General features: G+C 41.0%; 1 protein-coding gene and 1 long non-coding RNA gene across 9 annotated transcripts in view; one reads left to right on the forward strand and one right to left on the reverse strand.

The window, feature by feature from the left end:
• Utx (Utx histone demethylase) overlaps window positions 1–16,288 on the reverse strand; it is a 71,065-nt gene extending 54,777 nt beyond the window's left edge. For 3 of the 8 annotated variants that reach the window (XR_016269380.1, XM_089465330.1, XM_089465329.1), the window contains exons 1-4: window positions 16,106–16,274; window positions 15,728–16,050; window positions 11,205–11,313; window positions 11,049–11,078 (exon numbers count right to left, since the gene is read on the reverse strand). Coding sequence is in view for 6 of the 8 variants with exons in the window: in XM_089465330.1 (XP_089321456.1) it covers window positions 11,049–11,078; window positions 11,205–11,313; window positions 15,728–16,050; window positions 16,106–16,155 (512 nt within the window). In the remaining 2 variants the exon portion in view is untranslated. Of the gene's footprint in view, window positions 1–11,048; window positions 11,079–11,204; window positions 11,314–15,727; window positions 16,051–16,105 lie in introns of all 8 variants that reach the window. The other 5 variants (XR_016269381.1, XM_089465332.1, XM_089465340.1 and 2 more) reach the window with 5 other exon arrangements.
• LOC149270056 (uncharacterized) lies at window positions 10,904–19,360 on the forward strand. The gene is made up of 4 exons (XR_016269386.1): window positions 10,904–11,059; window positions 18,451–18,602; window positions 18,688–18,767; window positions 18,824–19,360. It is a non-coding gene; the product is annotated as an uncharacterized LOC149270056 (long non-coding RNA).
• The last annotated feature ends 483 nt before the right edge of the window (window positions 19,361–19,843 follow it).

Raw genomic sequence — 19,843 nt, forward strand, 5'->3', positions numbered from 1 at the left:
TCGATACAAAGATTTTGTAATTTACAGATTTTGGATACCACGCCCCCTTCTCCCCCAATTTGTAAAAAACGCATTTCAAGTACTAGAGACTTGTGCTTTGGAATGTACACACATTTTCACCATATGATTACACTCTGAAAGTTTTATGAAGATCGTATGTCTACAAAAGAAATTATTTGACAAATAAATTCTCATAATATTGCCCACATTGCAGCGCAGCCCAAGCGCAGTCGCTGCTTACTGCGCAGTTAGCAGAGCGCAGGCTTATGCGTGCGTGTGGATGCATGTGTATGTATGTGTGCATAAAAGAGGTGCAGAATAATTAGAATATCAGCTTAGAGGGTTCAGGGTATCTCCTAGTCGAGTAGTCTCGACTGGAGCCTTCTTACTTGTTTCCTCTTTCTTTTAACAGATACACACAGCAGAAAACAGCTGACAATATTCGAATGTTTTAAATATACAACATTTAATAGCTTCTGCTGCTCACTCACTCACTTCGTTTCTTTTCGGCTATATTTTTGTGCTGCCGAGAGAAACACGACTTCAGCCGCTCACTCATTCTAATTTCGTTTTGTACAAGTTTTCACTCAATTCAATGATGACTTTGTACAGTTGAATGTGCTTTTTTTGCCATTAATGCAGACGTCTAGTATTTATTAACTTATACAGTACAAATATTGCGAAAAAATTCAACGTACTTTTTTTTTATACCCTGAACCCATTTTCAATGGGAAATCAGGGTATAATGGTTTTGTTAAATGTATGCAACAGGCAGAAGGATGCATGGCAGACCCCATAAAGTATATATTCTTGATCAGGGCGACGAGCTGAGTTGATTTAGCCCTGTGCGTCCGTCCGTATGTATGAACGCGTCGATCTCAGAAGTAAGAAGTAAGAAGCAGTAAGAAAGCTCTAGTCGAGAGTGCCCGACTACGAGATCCCCTGAACCCTTCAAGCAATAGCTGTTTCAATCATTTTTCGCGTCTTTCTGCTTACACAAGACACACACACACACACACACACACACACACACACACACACCGGACACACACACACACACACACACACACACACACACACACACACACACACACACACACACACACACACACACACACACACACACACACACACACACACACACACACACACACACACACACACACACACACACACACACACACACACACTTTGGATTCCGGAAGGCCCGGTCAACAACGGACGCGCTTAACAAAGTTGTTGGTCTGGCCACTTCCGCTATTCAAGGCACCAGATGGAGGCACGGGACGAAGGAATACTGTATCATCGCGACCCTGGATGTAAGGAATGCCTTCAACACAGCTAGTTGGGATATGATACTGAATGCGCTGTCACAATATAATATCCCTAAATATCTAAGAGAGATAATAAAGAGCTACTTCAGAGGAAGAACACTGGTATACAACACGAGTGAGGGTCCCCAAACTCATACAGTGTCAGCTGGAGTACCCCAAGGCTCAGTGCTGGGGCCTCTCCTATGGAACATCATGTACGACGGCGTACTGCGCTTGGAACTACCAGCAGGCGCGCACACCATTGGCTTTGCTGATGATGTAGCTGTCGTAGCCATAGGAAAGGAGCTCAAAGATACAGAGGATATGTGCAGCAAAAGTATCAATCGCATACGAAGCTGGTTGACAGGAGCTGGGCTCGAGCTTGCGGCACACAAGACCGAAGTTGTACTAGTCAGCAGTCGCAAAAGAGTGGAAACTGCCAATATAAAGATCGGCAGCGTCACCATTGCGTCAAAGAGGGCGATAAAATATCTTGGTGTCATGATAGACACAATATTAACTTTCCGCGAGCACTTAGAATATGTGCATAAAAAGGCAGCTGATTCTTGTAGAGCTCTCTCGAGAATCATGCTTAACACGCGGGGACCTAAACAGCAACGACGTCTCCTCCTAATGAGCGTCATTAGGTCTGTCATCCTCTATGCTGCGCCAATATGGGCAAGAGCGATGGCAACGCCGAGCTACAGCCGAGGCATTTGCGCGATCTACAGGCTGAGCGCAATCAGAGTCAGCTGCGCTTTCAGGACTATCTCCGATGACGCGGCGCTCGTCATAGCCGGTATGGTGCCACTGGAGTATTTGGTCGCCGAAGCCGTGGAGCGGAATTCGCACGAGCCTACGCGACTCAACGCTGTCAGGGCGAACAGCATTGCACGATGGCAAAGAAGGTGGAATAGCTCAGCTAAAGGGCGGTGGACGCACAAGCTCATCCCGGAGCTTGAACCATGGGTTAACCGCAAACATGGCGAGGTTAACTTCTACCTTACGCAGATCCTCTCGGGTCATGGATGCTTTCGGAGCTATTTGAAGCGCTTTGGCCACGAGGAATCTGACGAGTGCCCCTGGTGCGAGCGAGGGCATGTGGAAGACGCCAACCACATTCTTTTCGAATGTGGACGGTTCCTGGAGGAGAGGCGTCGTCTGGAAGAGGCAGTAAGTCGCTCCATCAGAGCGGACAACTTAGTCAACGCCATGCTGGAATCGGAGAAAGCTTGGGAACTAACAAGCACCTTCGCGGCCACGGTGATGATGGAGCTCCGCAGAGTCGAGCGATCGAGAAGACGAGCTGTCCCAGGCTAAGGTAGCGCATAGTGCTTGCGAAGCAATGCTTTACGGCCGTCCCGCAAGCACCGCGCGCTATCCTAGCCACCACGCAACTTGCAATTTGTATAATTTTGTCAATAAATGAATATAAAAAAAAAAAAAAAAACACACACACACACACACACACCCACACCCACACACACACACACACCCACACCCACACCCACACACACACACACACACACACACACACACACACACACACACACACACACACACACACACACACACACACACACACACACACACACACACATATACATACATACACACACACACATACACACACATAGGAAGACAGCTAAGGGAGACCTTTCGTTGCAACTGAGCAGAAAGCCGGAGCATAGCGCTGAGGCCCTTCACGAAGCTGTAGGCAAGGCCTTGGGTGACCGAGCGGTAGTTAAAACACTTACCGAATCAGCTCAAATTGAGATTTGTGACCTAGATGAGTTAGCGAGCAAAGAGGAGATCTTGGAGTCAATTAGGGCGAAGTTGAAGGATAGCTCACTCCCCATTGAGGCTATCAAGTCGCTTCGACCGGCTTTTGGTGGACAGCAAAGAGCTACAGTTGCTCTTCCGATTGGGAAAGCTAAAACTCTGCTCGAGCTGTCCAAAATTAGAATAGGATGGGTAGTATGCCGTATCTGAGCCGTGGAACAGCCTAAACGCTGTTTCAAGTGCCTCGATTACGGTCATATGGCAGCAAACTGTCGCAGCGACTGTGACCTAAAGGGCGCCTGTTACAGGTGTGCAGAGATGGGTCACAGTGCAAAAGCATGCACCAAGCCACCAAAATAAAAGATGAAAAGCAGACGGACCATTCAGCAGGCAGCTTCCTACCGTGAAGCTGCTCGTAAAATGAAATGTTAAGGTTCTTGCAGCTTAACTTAAATCATTGTATTGCTGCCCAAGATCTTTTAGAGCAGACCATTAGGGAAAAATGTATAGACGTAGCTTTTTTCAGTGAGCCCCACCACTGTATAACCGGCTGCCCTAGGACATGGTCAACAGACGTTGATGGCAAATCTGCGTTGTGGGTATGCGGCAACTCAACGAACGTACTTTCGAATGTTAAGTCATTCAATGGGGCCGTACGCGGCCGATATGGTAACTTATGGCTTTACAGTTGCTATCTGGCCCCCAGCATGCAGCTCAGTGAATTCACGACGGTGCTCGACGAGCTTGCCGAGGATGCTAGGGGTCGGAAGACCATTATAGCTGGAGATTTTAGCTCCTGGGCGTTAGAATGGGGTAGCCTTACAACAAATGCCAGAGGTCGTATCCTACCGGAGATCTTCACGACACTAGATGTTGCACTGCTCAACACTGGCCACGAGTACACCTTCAGTCGGGCGGGATACGGATCTGTTATCGACATTACTTTTGTCACTTCATCCCTTTTTCGGGGAGCAACATGGAGCCATTGCGATAGCTATACGGGCAGCGATCATACGGCACTTCTATTCACAATAGGTGAGCCACCTGCCAGGGCGTCAACCTTGTGGAGGGAGTCGTATCGGCTAGATACTTTTGACCCCGCGGTCTTTTCAGAGGCCATTCAGTCTCTGGGCACAATTGGTAATGCTAAGGCCAGAGCATGCCAAATGGTAGCCCAAATACAGAGTGCCTGCAATAGCAGCATGTTACGCCGCAAGCAGTTCACGCGACAACAAGAGCCTACGTATTGGTGGAATGCACAAATAGGTGACATTCGTCGCAAATGCATCCAGGCGAGAAGAAGCTACCAACGGGCCCGCGGTAGGTCTACGTTTTTTGAGAAACAATTAGCTTACCAGGCAGCTAGAAGACAGTTGAAGAAGGCTATTTGGGCAAGCAAAAGAGAATGTTTTTTAGAGTTGTGCGACTCAGCCGAATATGACCCTTGGGGCAGGGTATATAAGATAGTAGTTAAAAGACTATACGCAGGTAGACAGGTGCAGCCTACGGATCGTCTGGAGCTCAAATCGATCGTGGAAACGCTCTTTCCAGAACGTTTAAGCTCCATTCACGCCCCTGGGTCCGAGTCTGCTGATCAGGGCTCAACGAGCACTGAAATTGTTTTAGTCACAGAGGAAGAAATCATAATAACTCTCCGGGGTCTTAGAACCAACACTGCTCCAGGGCCGGACGGGATCCCAAATCGTGCACTAAAGCTAGCCCTCGCCTTGTACGTTCGCACCCTAGTACGTTCGCTGAATTATTCAACGAATGCTTACCACAAGAGACGTTCCCTACAAAATGGAAGACCCAGAACCTGGTATTGCTACCCAAGGCTGGCAAACCACCAGACGAGCCATCTTCATACAGACCGATCTGCCTCTTAGACACCATAGGAAAAGTGTTTGAGAAATTGATCTGCTCTAGACTGGAGACTGCTATTGCTAGCGCCGGAGGCCTATCACCAAATCAATTTGGATTCCGGAAGGCCCGGTCAACAACAGATGCTCTGGAAAAAGTTGTTGGCCTGACAACTTCCGCCATCCAAGGCACCAGATGGAGGCACGGGACGAAGCAATACTGCATCATCGCGACCGTGGACGTTAAGAACGCCTTCAACACAGTTAGTTGGGATATGATAATGAATGCGCTGTCACAATATAATATCCCTAAATATCTAAAAGAGATAATAAAGAGCTACTTCAAAGGAAGAACACTGGTATACAACACGAGTGAGGGTCCCCAAACTCATACAGTGTCAGCTGGAGTACTCCAAGGCTCAGTGCTGGGGCCTCTCCTATGGAATATCATGTACGACGGCGAACTACGCTTGGAAGTACTAGCAGGTGCGCACACCATTGGCTTTGCTGATGATTGGCCGTCGTCGCCATAGGCAAGGAGCTTAAAGATACAGAGGGTATGTGCAGCGAACCATACGAAGCTGGTTGACAGGAGCTGGGCTCGAGCTTGTGGCGCACAAGACGGAAATCGTCCTAGTAAGCAGTCGCAAAAAAGTGGAGACTGCCAATATAAGGATATTCAGCGTCAGCATCGCGTCAAAGAGGGCGATTAAGTATCTTGGCATGTTAGACACAAGATTAACTTTCCGCGAGCACTTAGAGTATGTGCATAAAATGGCAGCTGATTCTTGTAGAGCTCTCTCGAGAATTATGCTTAACACGCGGGGACCTAAACAGCAACGACGTCTGCTTCTAATGAACGTCATTAGGTCTGTCATCCTCTATGCTGCGCCAATATGGGCAAGAGCGATGGCAACGCCGAGCTACAGCCGGGGCATTTGCGCGATCTACAGACTGAGCGCAATCAGAGTCAGCTGCGCTTTCAGGACTATCTCCGATGACGCGGCGCTCGTCATATCTGGTATGGTACCATTGGAGTACTTGGTCGCCGAAGCCGTGGAGCGGAATTCGCACGAGCCTACGCGACTCAACGCTGTCAGGGCGAACAGCATTGCACGATGGCAAAGAAAGTGGAATAGCTCAGCTAAAGGGCGGTGGACGCACAAGCTCATCCCGGAGCTCGAACCATGGGTTAACCGCAAACACGGAGAGGTTAACTTCTATCTTTCGCAGATCCTCCCGGGCCATGGATGCTTTCGGAGCTATTTGAAGAGCTTTGGCCACGAGGAAACTGACGAGTGCCCCTGGTGCGGGCGAGGGCATGTGTAAGACGCCAACCACATCCTTTTCGTATGTGGACGGTTCCTGGAGGAGAGGCGTCTAGAAGAGGCACTGGGCCGCTCCATCAGAGCGGAAAACATAGTCAACGCCATGCTGGAATCGGAGGAAGCTTGGGAACTAACAAGCACCTTCGCGGCCACAGTGATGATGGAGCTGCGCAAAGTCGAGCGAATAAGAAGACGAGCTGTACCAGGCTAAGGTAGCGCATAGTGCTTGCGAAGCAATGATTCACGGCCGTCCCGCAAGCATCGCGCGCTATCCGAGCCACCACTCAATTTGCAACTTGTAGTATAATAAGATTGCTAATAAACGAATATAAAAACAAGTAAGAAAGCTCCAGTCGAGACTGCTCGACTAGGAGATACCCTGAACCCTCCAAGCTGATATTCTAATCATTCTGCACTTCTTTTATGCACACATACATACACATGCATCCACACGCACGCATAAGCCAGCGCTCTGCTAACTGCGCAGTAAGCAGCGACTGCGCTTGGGCTGCGCTGCAGTGTGGGCAATATTATGAGAATTTATTTGTTAAATAATTTCTTTTGTAGACATACAATCTTAATGAAACTTTTAGAGCGTAATCATATGGTGAATGTGTGTGTATATTCCAAAGCCCAAGTCTCTAGTATTTGAAATACGCTTTTTACAAAAGTGAGGGTGAGGGGGTGAATTTAAGGGTGGGGGGTAAATTAAAAAAAAAACCGAAATTGTATAAATTGCATATAAGCATACATTAAAAATTTGGAGACTCTAGCAATAAGGGTGTAGAAGATATAATTTTATAACTGGTTTTCGATAAGGTTTTTTATCGATAAAAAAAGATCGGGATGAGTTATCGATTTTTAATGATAAACTTGATATGCGCGCTGTAATTACGGACATTTTAAAAAATTTGAAGTTTCTAGCTCTTATATCTTCTGAAATCGACGCGTTCATACATACGGACGGACGGACGGACGGACGGACAGACAGACGGACAGGGCCAAATCGACTCAGCTCATCGCCCTGATCAAGAATATATATACTTTGTGGGGTCTGCCACGCCTCCTTCTGCCTGTTACATACTTTTAACAAAACCATTATACCCTGATTTCCCATTTTCAATGGGTTCAGAGTATAAAAAAAACACACACACACATCATACGCACACACACACACAGAGAGATACGCACGCACGCATAAACACGCTTTGGCTGCAGTGGTGGTTGACTATAGGAACCTAATTGTTCAATAACTTTTCTTGTGGATGTACATGTACATGTAGGAGATATGAATTTATTACTGGTTTTCGATAATGTTTTTAATCGATAACAAAATAACGGGGCAATTTATCGATATTTAAAGCAAAACTCGATATGCGCGTGGTATACACGAACCTAGGAAAAAATTTCAAATGTCTAGCTCTTATATCTTCTGAGATCGACGCGATCAAGCATACAGACGGATAGACGGACGGACGGACAGAGCTAAATCGACTCAGCTCGTCGCCCTGATCAATAATATATATACTTTATGGGGTCTACCACGCCTCCTTCTGCCTGTTACATACATTTAACAAATCCATTATACACTGATTTCCCATTGAAAATGGGTTTTTGTTAAAATGTACCCCCCACCACTATATTCACCCCCTCACCATCACATTTGTAAAAAGCGTATTTCAAATACTAGAGACTTCTGCTTTGGCAATTACATGCATATCCATGTTTTAATCATAATCTAAAAGTTTCATGAAGATCGTATGTCCACAAAAAAAGTTATTAGGCAATTAAGTTCTCATAGTAAGCGCTCACTGCCGCCCATGCGTGTTTATGCTTGTGTGTGTATATGTATGTAATTGTTTGTGTATGTGTGTGTGTGTGTGTGTTTGTTGGCGTGTTTCTTGTGTAAGCTGAAAGACGCGAAAAATTATTGAAATAGCTATTACTCCAAGGGTTCAGGGGATCTCGTAGTCGAGTAGTCTCGACTAGAGCCTTCTTACTTGTTTTTTAATTGCTTCAAAATATTTTTATATTTTCATAAATGAGTTATCTATTTAATTTATATTTTTAAATACACCGAAATCGAAATTTTAACCATACTAAATATGCGTTTTTAAAAGTTTGATTATTCTAGCAGATTGTTAGAATCACATCAGCAGTTAGTTTGGTTTAGTTCTGCTAGATGGCGCTGCAGCAGTGAATCTATTTCAGTTTTGCCAAAGCGGCTTCCGAAAGTGAGGTGGCGTAGTGACTAGCTGCGTGACACTCGGTCAAGAAGTCGCGGGTTCGAATCCCGAGCGCTGCGACATATGTTAATTTTTTTAATTGGTTTAAAATATTTTTATATTTTAAATACATCGAAATTGAAATATTAGCCATACTAAATGGGCATTTTTATTAGTTGGATTCAGGGTAGTATCTAGTCGAACAATCTCGACTAGAGTTTTCTTAATTGTTTTCTTCTGAAATAGCCCTCAAATACATATACGCTTATATGTACATGCATATGTATATACATATGTAAAGATGCATATATAAGTCTGCACGCATAGCATCAAGCATTCCAGCCTTATACACGCGCTAATTTGTATGTGTCTATGTATGTACTCATAAATGCGTACTTTAGCATATTCTAAGAATCTTAGTTGCGATTGATTTGTACTTGCATTGTTTTTGAATTTCCAGCCGCTAACCTTGCTTTTCTTTGCAATATAGCGTCATAACAATAATGTGATTTGGCTTGGGTGCGAGTTCAAATCCCGCGGAAAACTCTTTAATAGGCTTGGGTGCGAGTTCAAATCCCGCGGAAAACTCTTTTTTGTAAATCGCGAATTTTTGTTATTTTATATTTTTTAAATTTTATAAAAATGTTTCTTTCTGTATTATGGATATCTATTTAGCTTATAATGACGCATATAAATGCCGCAATTCGGACACTTTAAATGCCGATTGTCACGCCCCTAGTGGCCGTAGACTCCTAAAACCATCCCAGCGCTTTTATGCGCGTGTACATTTGTCTCAATTTCGATTAAATTGTCTTTTCATTGTTTTTGAGTTTCCAGCGTTTCTCTGACATAGAATAGTTGTTTTGTCTTAATTACTATTTTTGAGAACTATGGATTTTATTTAATTGTGGAGCAAAAGTGAGTGCCGCGGGAAATTTTAAACCGAAAATGTATGTTTTTTATAAAAATGATTCTTTTCGTCCATTCAGAGTCTATTAAGCTTATTCATATACATATATGTATGTATGGCATACGCAAATGAATTTCGTAGTTGGACGCTACAAATGTCTATTTGTCACAACTTCAATGGGCGTGGACTTTGCTGCCGGCTCAAACCTTGCCGAAAGTTTAAAAAAATAAATAAAGATTTATAACCTTATGTAAATTTTTTAAACTTCATAAAAATGTTTCCAAATGTTATGCCCAAATGTTATGCCTATTAAGAAAAAACTAAATTGCCGACCCCAATAGCTGACATACATTTCAAGACTATCCTTCATATTATGTGTTTTCCACACTATTTGGTCCATCAAATTGCATTATTAAGATGGAAAATAGCCAGCACGCGACCCTTAGAAGATGTCTGCTTCATGGCATCACTAACCAGAGAGCACATAGATGAGACAACTAGTGTAAAGCGTTTTGCACACTTATTTTCGAGCGTAATCTCCCAGACACTTCGTATTTGCTCGGCTCCTCCATTTTTGGGTTCGGGCTACGAAAAAATACGAAAGCACAATCATTTCGCTTCATGCGCTCGAGCGAGATGGTCAAATATTGAACAAAAGATCTCTATGCGCTGAATGTTTCCCTTGCTCTCTCTCTCTCTCACGATGCTCTCTGCTCTCTCAAATATGTATATGAATGTATGCATGTGAGCCTCACATTGTGAGCACAAGCAGCAGCTCACGAAAATTCAAATTTCTTCGCTGCGAGAACCCATGCCTTCCCTTCTGTGTGAAGAGTATACCGAACTCTTCAAACCGTTTGTCATGCGTTTTCCTTATTATTTGTGGGAAGGGTATGAAAGCGTTGGTGCGCATAATTAAAATGTTTTCGCGACGAGCATGCACACATACACTGTCCCTTGCTACATGTACTATGAGCATTTGTATGCCTGTGTGTGAAGCTCTGGCTGCCTGTAGCAATTTTGAAGCCCAGAATTTGCATTTGTCGATCTTGTGAAGTGTGTGTGTACTTGCCCGTCGCGAAATCATATTCTTTATGCGTATCAACGCTTTCATACCCTTGCCACGAATAACCATCGAAACGCTTACATTTTGTTTGCATGAGCGTGACAAATGCTTTTATAATTTCGGTATACCCTTCACTCAAGAGGAAAGAGCTGGGATCGTCGCGAACAACATTCAATTTTTGTGCGCTGCTGAGTTCGGTGATTTGAGAGACCAAAGAGAGAGATAGAGAGTAGGACAAATAGCGCATAGCCTTGCATCATATAAGAATGGGACCATTTCGTTTCAGCGCTCGCAACGAACAACGAACACTGCTTGAGCCGTAAGAGACGGAGCCGAGCAACTACGAAGGTGAGTAGTCCCTAATGCACATTTTTTCGGTGGTGAAAAAGTTTGTTCTACATGTCTCATCTATGTGTTCTTTGGTCAGTGTTAAAAGCTAATTTTTAAAGTCATATTAGCTGTACGATTTTCAATGATGCAATTTTAACTACCGTGCGAGCGTTCTAGCTTTAAAGCTGTATAAGATGCAGTTTTACCCTTGGGTGGTCAACGCTAGTATACAAACCTACAAAGCGGGTATATTTCAATTCCTCTACTTTTTTGATGAACGAGTAGCAAATTAATTGTTTTAATTAATGAGAAAACATATATACGGTTAACTTAAATTGAAAATAATAATCCTTATATCGACTATATGAAGTCAATATATAATGTGCCTTACCATTTAAAACAACGAAATTCAAAGTAAACGATTCCAAGACCGTATAAAAAGCTATGGTTATTCCAATATTTTGGACATAGCCGCATATACTTTTGATACGCAGATAGAGCTAGAAAGAAAAAAATTTAATATTCTTTTAATTTATTTATATTGTGTAAATAGGTAATTTAATATAGTGTAATTATACAAATTTATACAAAACAAGTAAGAAAGCACTAGTCGATACTGTTTAAGTATGAAATCCCCTGAGCCCTTCGAATAATTGATATTTCACAATAATTCTTCGAGTCTTTCGTAGCACACGCAACACACACACAGAAAAACATAGAGATGTAAGAACACGCACTGGCAACAGTGTAGGCTTACTATGGAAATTTAATGGTTTAATCACCTTTTTTGTTGATGAACATAGTTTCATGAACAATGTCATTAATATAACATTAAAGTTCGTGTATATGCCAAAGCACAAGTCTCTAGTATTTGAAATACGCCTTTTACAAATGTGAGGGTGAGGGGGTAGATATAAAGGTGGGAGATTAATTAAAAAAAAAAAAAAAAAAATTGAAATTATTTAAAATACATATAAATCTACATTAAAAATTTTGATGCTCTAGCTCTAAAAGTGTAGGAGATATGTATAATTAAATAACTAGCTTTCGATAAGGCTTTTAATCGATGATCAAATATCGGGAGTAGTTATCGATATTTGGAGAAAAACTAGATATGCGCGTGTATATCAGAAGATACACTGTGCGGAGCAATATAGGTGTGCACGTATTAATGTATATGAACGTACGTATTTGCTGTGCGTTTATATGCATCTACGTGCATATACATGTTGCTCCACACAGCGACACGAATACTGTAGGAGCGACGTCGCACGCACGAAGATCATCGGAGGCCGTTAGCCGAAGTGCCGTTAGGGTCGGGTGATAGTAGTGGACACTTTCACTCGCAGGGCACCAACGGTACTTCGGCCAATGGGAGGCTGCCACGCAATTTGGCGGGAAAGTGGCGTATCCCAGATCACGCCACTTTACAATTTTTATGGGCACGAACGGCAGAAAGGCCCGGCTCCAGAGCCGAACAGGCCCCGTTACCACCCAAAGCAGGGCCTGTGGCTGGGCTATAAAAGGCCACCGCCAGCTCCATACGAGGTCAGTCAGAGAGAGTTAAAAAGTGAAAAGAGGAGTTAAAAATCTGAGTTTGGAGTTACGTGTAGAGAATGTCAAAGTGAAACAGTAAAGTGAAAGTCATCGCGAGTGGCAAATCAAGACTCCCAGGACATCGTGGGACAGCAAGGACATCCAGTGGGAATCCTTGCGACGAATAAAAAGGCAAGCAGTGTTTTAGCACAACCCTTCCCCAGCCGGAGTGCGTTGAACCAGCTCCGCTAAGGCGAATCAGCGAACCATCGTAGAACTAAGTGACGTGTAAATTTTAAACTTATTTAAGTGTGTGTGTGTGTGTGTGTATAAGTGTGTTAAAAACCTATTGCTCGAAGGGTTCAGGGGATCGCGTAGTCGAGCAGTCTCGACTAGAGCTTTCTTGTTTTAGGTCGGCTTTTTTTATTTCCCGTTTTCAGATGCGCCTACCCAATACTTCCCACAAATATTCAATTGATTTTAGGCCTAAAGATTGTGGCGGTATTATACGACACCCACATTTTGACGCTATGAGCAAAATGCTTGGGTCGTTGTCATGTTGAAATGTGAACGAGATTGGTAGTTGTAGCCCTTTATTTAGGTTATCTTACAAAATATTGAGATACAAATGTTTGTTACCAACTCGCCCACAGATGCAGCAGACATGCAAAACCAGTATGCTTAACTCTTGGCTTAACGTTAATTTTGTCAAATGCAGTATTCGGTTTTCTTCAAACCGATTGGCGTCCATCCGATCCATATATATTGAATTTTCACTCATCACAGCGCAACACTTGACTCCAGTAATCAGATGGCTTGCTAACATATTTCTTAGTCCAAACGCTTGTTTTTATTACCATCTGTGATGCACGGTTTTTTTCTAGCCACACATGCTCTGTATTCGGCCTTATGCAGTATTTTGCGTATCGTAATTGGGTGCACATCCTGCCCTATTTCATTTTAACCCCATTAGCAATCTGTATTGATGGATTTTGGGATTTACCTTTCTAACGATTTTCTGCATTCATGGCTGTTCAACAACTTGATACGACTTGGATGTTTTGGACTTTGCAGGTTTCGGATTGAAGTGTTGCACGGTGCTTCGAATAGTGAATCGGCTTCTTTCGATTATCTCTCCAATTTCCGCATAAAATTTGCGTTGATTGGAAATGGAGATTGGAAATGCAAGGTAGTTTTCCTCTGAGCTACCGATGTTTAACTTAGGTGCCATTATTAAGCAAAGCCAAAAAATATGTTCAATTATTACAAAATTTTCTATATTAGAATTCAAATTTTCGAAGTTTCTATAAAGTTGAAAGGCTTACTACTGTGCAAATAATTAAGTTCGTCACTGTATGTATGTATATCCTCCATATCTTTTTATATTGTCTTGCCAATGCACCCAAAAGATAAAATGTTTCGTCATATTCTTAAAGAAGCATTTTATTTTGATTTAGATTAGTTTTATATAAACGAATATATCTTGAAAAGTTTTTTACGAGTTCTTTTGGAGGACCTAGTGTGGAGAGCACGTAAGGATCCACGTAAGTCGACGTTAAAATGTCTGAATATACACACACACACACTGATTTTCGATACGGTTTTTCATCGATAAAAATAATCACGCGCGATTGTTGCGTCCTTTTTGTATGTATGTATGCATGTATTTACATGCACACGAAGGCAAAGATCATTTCTGTTGAGTTTTTTAGTCAAACTGTCTTTTGCTGAGAGTCTTTGTGTGAGCGAAAATCGTATTAGTCTTTACGCGACACTCATTTGAGAGCGTCACACGAATGAGTCATTGCAATGCGTCTGACCGAAACAGATTCTAAAGAAAACAAGTAAGAACGTTGCAGTCGGGCGTTACCGACTGCGGAATACTCATTCACATCCCATCAACAATTTAGTAGTTAAGTTTCGTTCTAATACTGTAGAATATACAGGTTTTTCCGATTTGCCACGCCCCAACTGGGCGTAGACACCCCATTTTTGGTCAGTTTTTAGAAAGAGATAACGTTACCCTAACTGCAAAGTTTGAATGCTTACCCTAAAAAAATGTGGAAATTACAGGGTATTTTTCGATATGCCACGCCCCTAAAGAGGCGTAAACATTATTTTTTGGAGAATCGATAGAGGAGGCTACCAGTAACTCAACTATCCAAATTTGAAGCTTCTAGCTATTATACTTTAGGAGATATAAACTTTTGCGGTTTGCCACGCCCCCTGTGGGCGGACATATATCCGACAAAACTTTTTGGTCTTGGGTGATCAGTCCGAGTATATATACAAAATTTGAGGTCTCTGCCATCAATAGTGTCCAAAATATAGGAGAATTTAAAAAATCACTATATCTTCAGGTCCGATTTGCCACGCCCCCAACAGGCGTAGACTTATAATTTATCTTCAGACTTTATAGAATCATACCGTTAGCTGACGTGCAAAATTTCAGCATTCTAGGTTTACAACTTTAGGAGATACAGTTTTATCCGATTTGCCACGCCCCCAAGGGGCGTAGATATATCCGCCATAGCTCGTGATCTTGGGTGGTCAACGCGGACCTACATACCAAGTTTCAGCTTTCTAGCTCTTCAACAAACATGATTTCTGGTATATCGGAAAATGCATTTTCCGATTTGCCACGCCCCTAGTGGGCGGATCGGGAAAATTTTAACACTTTATAAATCGGAGATATACACGAGTATGCGTTCATACGGACAGACGGACAGCAAGACGGACATTGCACAAAACCATACTGATTCACTTTCGTGAATGAGTATAATAAAGTGTCGCTTAGAGCGAGATCGTGTCTGCACAAGCTTTTTGGTTATGATACGAAGCAGAGCAAATACGAAAAAACGATCAACTCTCATTTGCGAGCTCTGATAAAAATAATGGGATGAGTTATAAATTTTTTGTGATAAACTCGATGTCCGCGCTGTATACGCACATTTAAAAACAAGTAAGAAAACTCCAGTCGAGAGTGCTCGACTAGATACTACCCTGAACCCAACAAATAAAAATGCCCATTTAGTATGGCTGAAATTTCAATTTCGATGTATTTAAAAATATAAATAAAATACCAAACTCATTTAATAAAAAATAAAAATATTTTGAAACAATTAAAAAAGTTAACATCAGTTGCACCGATCGGACATTCGGACAGACAGACGGACAGGGCCAAATCGACTCCGCTTGTCGCCCTGATCAAGAATATATATACTTTATAGCGTCTGCCACACCTCCTTCAAGAGGTTCAGGGTATCAAAATGACAATTCTTCCATTAATGTTTAATATTGCCAAATCGCTATGACAACATTATTTAGTAGTGTCCAAATTGATTGTGGATTTAGTATTGAACTAACAGATAAAATTACCTTCATAATATTCAGTCAATAGCAAATGCAAATGACCTAGTTTACAGTAGGTTTTTATATCAACTTCTCCAACTCCAATATTTCCCTTAGTTATGAAGTCACTTGGCAATGCAAGTTTCGAATCACAAGCATGGGATTCTATGCCAGAGTTTTCCTTAATATGTTCACTTTTTACATTGGCATGTTGTCCATCACGTTGCTTGCTCATATTTATTGAATGAGAGCTAGCCACTTCATCTTGCAAGATTGTAATGGATTGTTGAATAAGATCTTTAATTCCATTATTCTTAGGATCCGTCAAATCAAGGAAACCATAATATCGGCTAAAATTTTTAAAAGGTTATCGTTTTTTTAAACATTTAAAAATATTTAAATTACCTATCTAACTCTTGAACTATATAAAGATCATCAATAGAGTTTGGAAACATTTTGCATTTTGCAGTAACGGCAAAAATATGGTTGATCAACGAAATTTGACTTTTCTTCTCAATAATATGTTTATGTCAATTTAATTGTTCACTCGTTCATGAACTACAAGTTCAATCCAATTACTCCGTTGTTTACCAGCTTTAAATGGGGGTATTCCTCTCATCTTACTTTTATTAATATGTTCGTAAAAAATTATATAATAAAATAATTCGGTAAAAAAGTTGATTTTATTTTAATATTGGATGTAATTTTTTATTTTTTTTTTTTTTTTTTTTTTTGATAATTCTGAAAAGTCCGCATATTATTATTTAGAGAATTTTTCAAATTCTTGTACTATAGATGGACGAAATGTAACAGAACTGCAACGCTTTCATACCCTTCCCACAAATTATAAGGAAAACGCAAACATTTTGCATAAGCATGGCAAACGATTTGAAGAGTTAGGTATACTCTTCACACAGAAGCGAAGAAACGGGAGTCTAAAGCGAAAATATTCCAATTTTCGTGAGCTACTGCTTGTGCTCACATGCATACATACATATGCATATTTGAGAGAGACCGGAAAAGTAGTGTAAAGCGTATTGCACACTTTTTTCGAGAGTTATCTCATAGACCACTTCGTATTTGCTCGGCCCCTCACTTTTAGGTTCGGGCTACGAAAATATGGGAACACAAAATCATTTCTCTTCATGCGCTCGGCCGAGATGGTCGACTGTTGAACAAAAGATCCCTCTGTGCTCAATGTTTCCCTTGCTCTCACTCTCTCCCAATGCTCTTTTAAATATAAGCGCGCCTCTTCAATTAAAACCCAAAATCGTTCACACCATTCTAAGTTGAGGGAGGCACACGGCAATGTTCATCTCCCGTGCATACAAACAAAGCATACCCACACGCACATGTAAAGGCACATAGCCATACAAATGCTTCTACAAGTGTTATCCCATAATTGTGAGCATCGCATCCCATACAATCAAATGTGTATACATACATATGTATGTATGTGAGCACTTCACAAGATCGACAAAATGCAAATGCTGGGATTAAAAATTGCTACAGGCAGCAAGAGCTTCGCACACAGGCATACAAATGCTCATAGTACATGCAGCATACTGTAAGTGTGTGTGTGCATGCCCGTCGTGAAAACATTTTTATTATGCGCACCAACGCTTTCATACCCTTCCCAAAAATAGTAAAGAAAACGCATGGCTAACGGCTTGAAGAGTTCGGAATACTCTTCACTTAGAAGGGAAGACATGGGTTCTTGCTGCGACAAAATTTCAATTTTCGTGAGCTGCTGTTTGTGCTCACATGCATACATACATATACATATTTGAGAGAGCAGAGAGCATTGAGAGAGAGGGAGAGAAAGAAAAAAATTGAGCATAGAGGAGGAGAATGATGGAAAAGTAGCGCATAGCCTCACTTCCTATGAAAATCTCTTCATTTCGTGCCAACGCTCGCAGCGCACTGATTTTGTCGTGCCTTATTTTCATTGCTTGTGCCTCAAAAGACCGAACCGAGCAAATACGAAGTTGTCTGGTCTCTTCAGAGCATTTTTTCGTCGAAAAAAATTGTATTCTCGTCTATGTGCACTCTGGTTAGCGACTAAATTAAATGACAATTGACAATCGGTTATCGCAGCCCATATGCAAATGTGTGAATTCCGTTCGCAAGACCGATTAACGCCAGATTGCACAGGCGGCAAGAGTAGATACAAAAGTATCTAAATGCTTATTTGAATAGCAAGGAGCTGTAAGTGAGTTCATGACTTTCACGATAACACATTCTCATGAAAACGAAAAGAGTATGGCAAAGGTTTTCAAGTATTCTATATACTCTTTCCACATAAGGGAAACATTGGGATCGTCGTAAATAAATTTAAATTTTTGTGAGCTGATGCTTGCTTGTGAATACGACATATAGATAGTGTGTGTGTGTGTGTGTGTGTGTGTGAGAGAGAGGAGAAAAGAAAAAAAAAATAACAAAACCTATCAATATTTTCATTTTCAAAAATGATTGAAAAATTGCTACTAAAAACATTTTATAAAAAATGGTAAATTAAAGGAAATTTTTTTTAGCAAAAATGATATAAATTATAGTACAGTTGCGTCTCGATAATTCGTAGTGGCAAGGGAACCGAATTTTTTACGAATTATAGAGGTTTTCGATTTACCGAGGTTTCCATTTAACGGAGTGTAAGAAATTAAAATACGAATTGAAGGGGTTTTTATACCCTGAACCCATTTTCAATGGGAAATCAGGATATAATGGTTTTGTTGAAATGTATGTTACAGGCAGAAGGAGGCGCGGCAGACCCCACAAAGTATATATTAGTGCTGCAAATCCATCGATGGAAATATCGATAGTATCGATGGACTTTCTTTTGTTAGATAGATCGATGGAATTTTCTCGATGTCGATAGATCGCTACAGACGCCAAGCCACAAGTAAGTTCATACGTTGATACTCAAATTATTATTAAAATTAAAATCTATTTTACACAAACAATTTGATTTATTTTTTAACATATAGCACATAGATACCTAATTACCACATTATTTAATTGTTGGCGGTTCCTCCACGGAAAATGCAAAAATTTTTGATCCCATCTGGTAAGATTCATATAATTAATAGCAAACACGTTTTTTCTAATTGTTTTGGATTTTAGATAAAACTGCTTCTTCGCCTGCAGACGCCAATAAGGAATCTTCATTTGCTGTTACGGTAGACACTGAAAATATTGCGCCTCCGAATAAGCGAAAGAAATTTGAGAAATCTCAAGTATGGAAGTTTTTTGAAAAATGCAAAGAAAAAAACTTTGTGAAATGCCGGTTGTGTGGGCAGCAATATAAAACGAGCGGGAACACATCAAATATGCAAGAGCATTTAAAGCGTGCACATAATGGATCTCACGATAATTAATTTCAGTTTTAAGCTCAAGACTTTTGTGAAAGATAGTCAAGCTTTGTTTTTTAATTTTAAGTTAAATTTTAAGACTTATTAATTACAGTCGAACTTTTTGTTTTTTAGTTATAAGATAAATATGAACTAAAGTTTATTTTTAGGATAGACTGTTTTGTTATGAACTGGAATACAAATATTATTTTTATGAATTAAGACAAAAAATCATGAATTGTTTTGAACTTACTAAGTGTAAATGTTTATAAAGTTGATTTTTTTTCTATGAATTTTCAATAATTTTGAATGATGGAGCTATTTTCGATGGAACCATCGATACTATCGATATTTTAGTCCATCGGACTCAAACAAAATCGATGGACGGTCCATCGATGGTTTATATATATATATATATATATATACTATATATATTCTTGATGAGGGTGTCCGTATTTACAGCGCGGATTACGAGTTTATCATTAAAAATCGATAACTCGTCCCGATCTTTTTTATCGATAAAAGCCCTTATCGAAAACCAGTTATAAAATTATATCTTCTACACCTTTATTGCTAGAGACACCAATTTTTTAATGTATGCTTATATCACTAACCAGAGAACACATAGACTAGACAACTAGTGGAAAGCTTTTTGCACGCTTTTTTTAAGGCTTTAGCACCCCAGACAGCTTTGAACTCGCTCGGCTCCTTACTTTTAGGTTCGAGCTACGAAAAAATACGAACGCACAATCATTTCGCTTCATGCGCTCGACCGAGATGGTCAACTTTTGAA

The sequence above is a fragment of the Drosophila arizonae genome, chromosome 3 (assembly GCF_054131065.1).
Source record: "Drosophila arizonae isolate 15081-1271.41 chromosome 3, UAZ_ARI_1.0, whole genome shotgun sequence".
Lineage (NCBI taxonomy): Eukaryota > Metazoa > Arthropoda > Insecta > Diptera > Drosophilidae > Drosophila > Drosophila arizonae.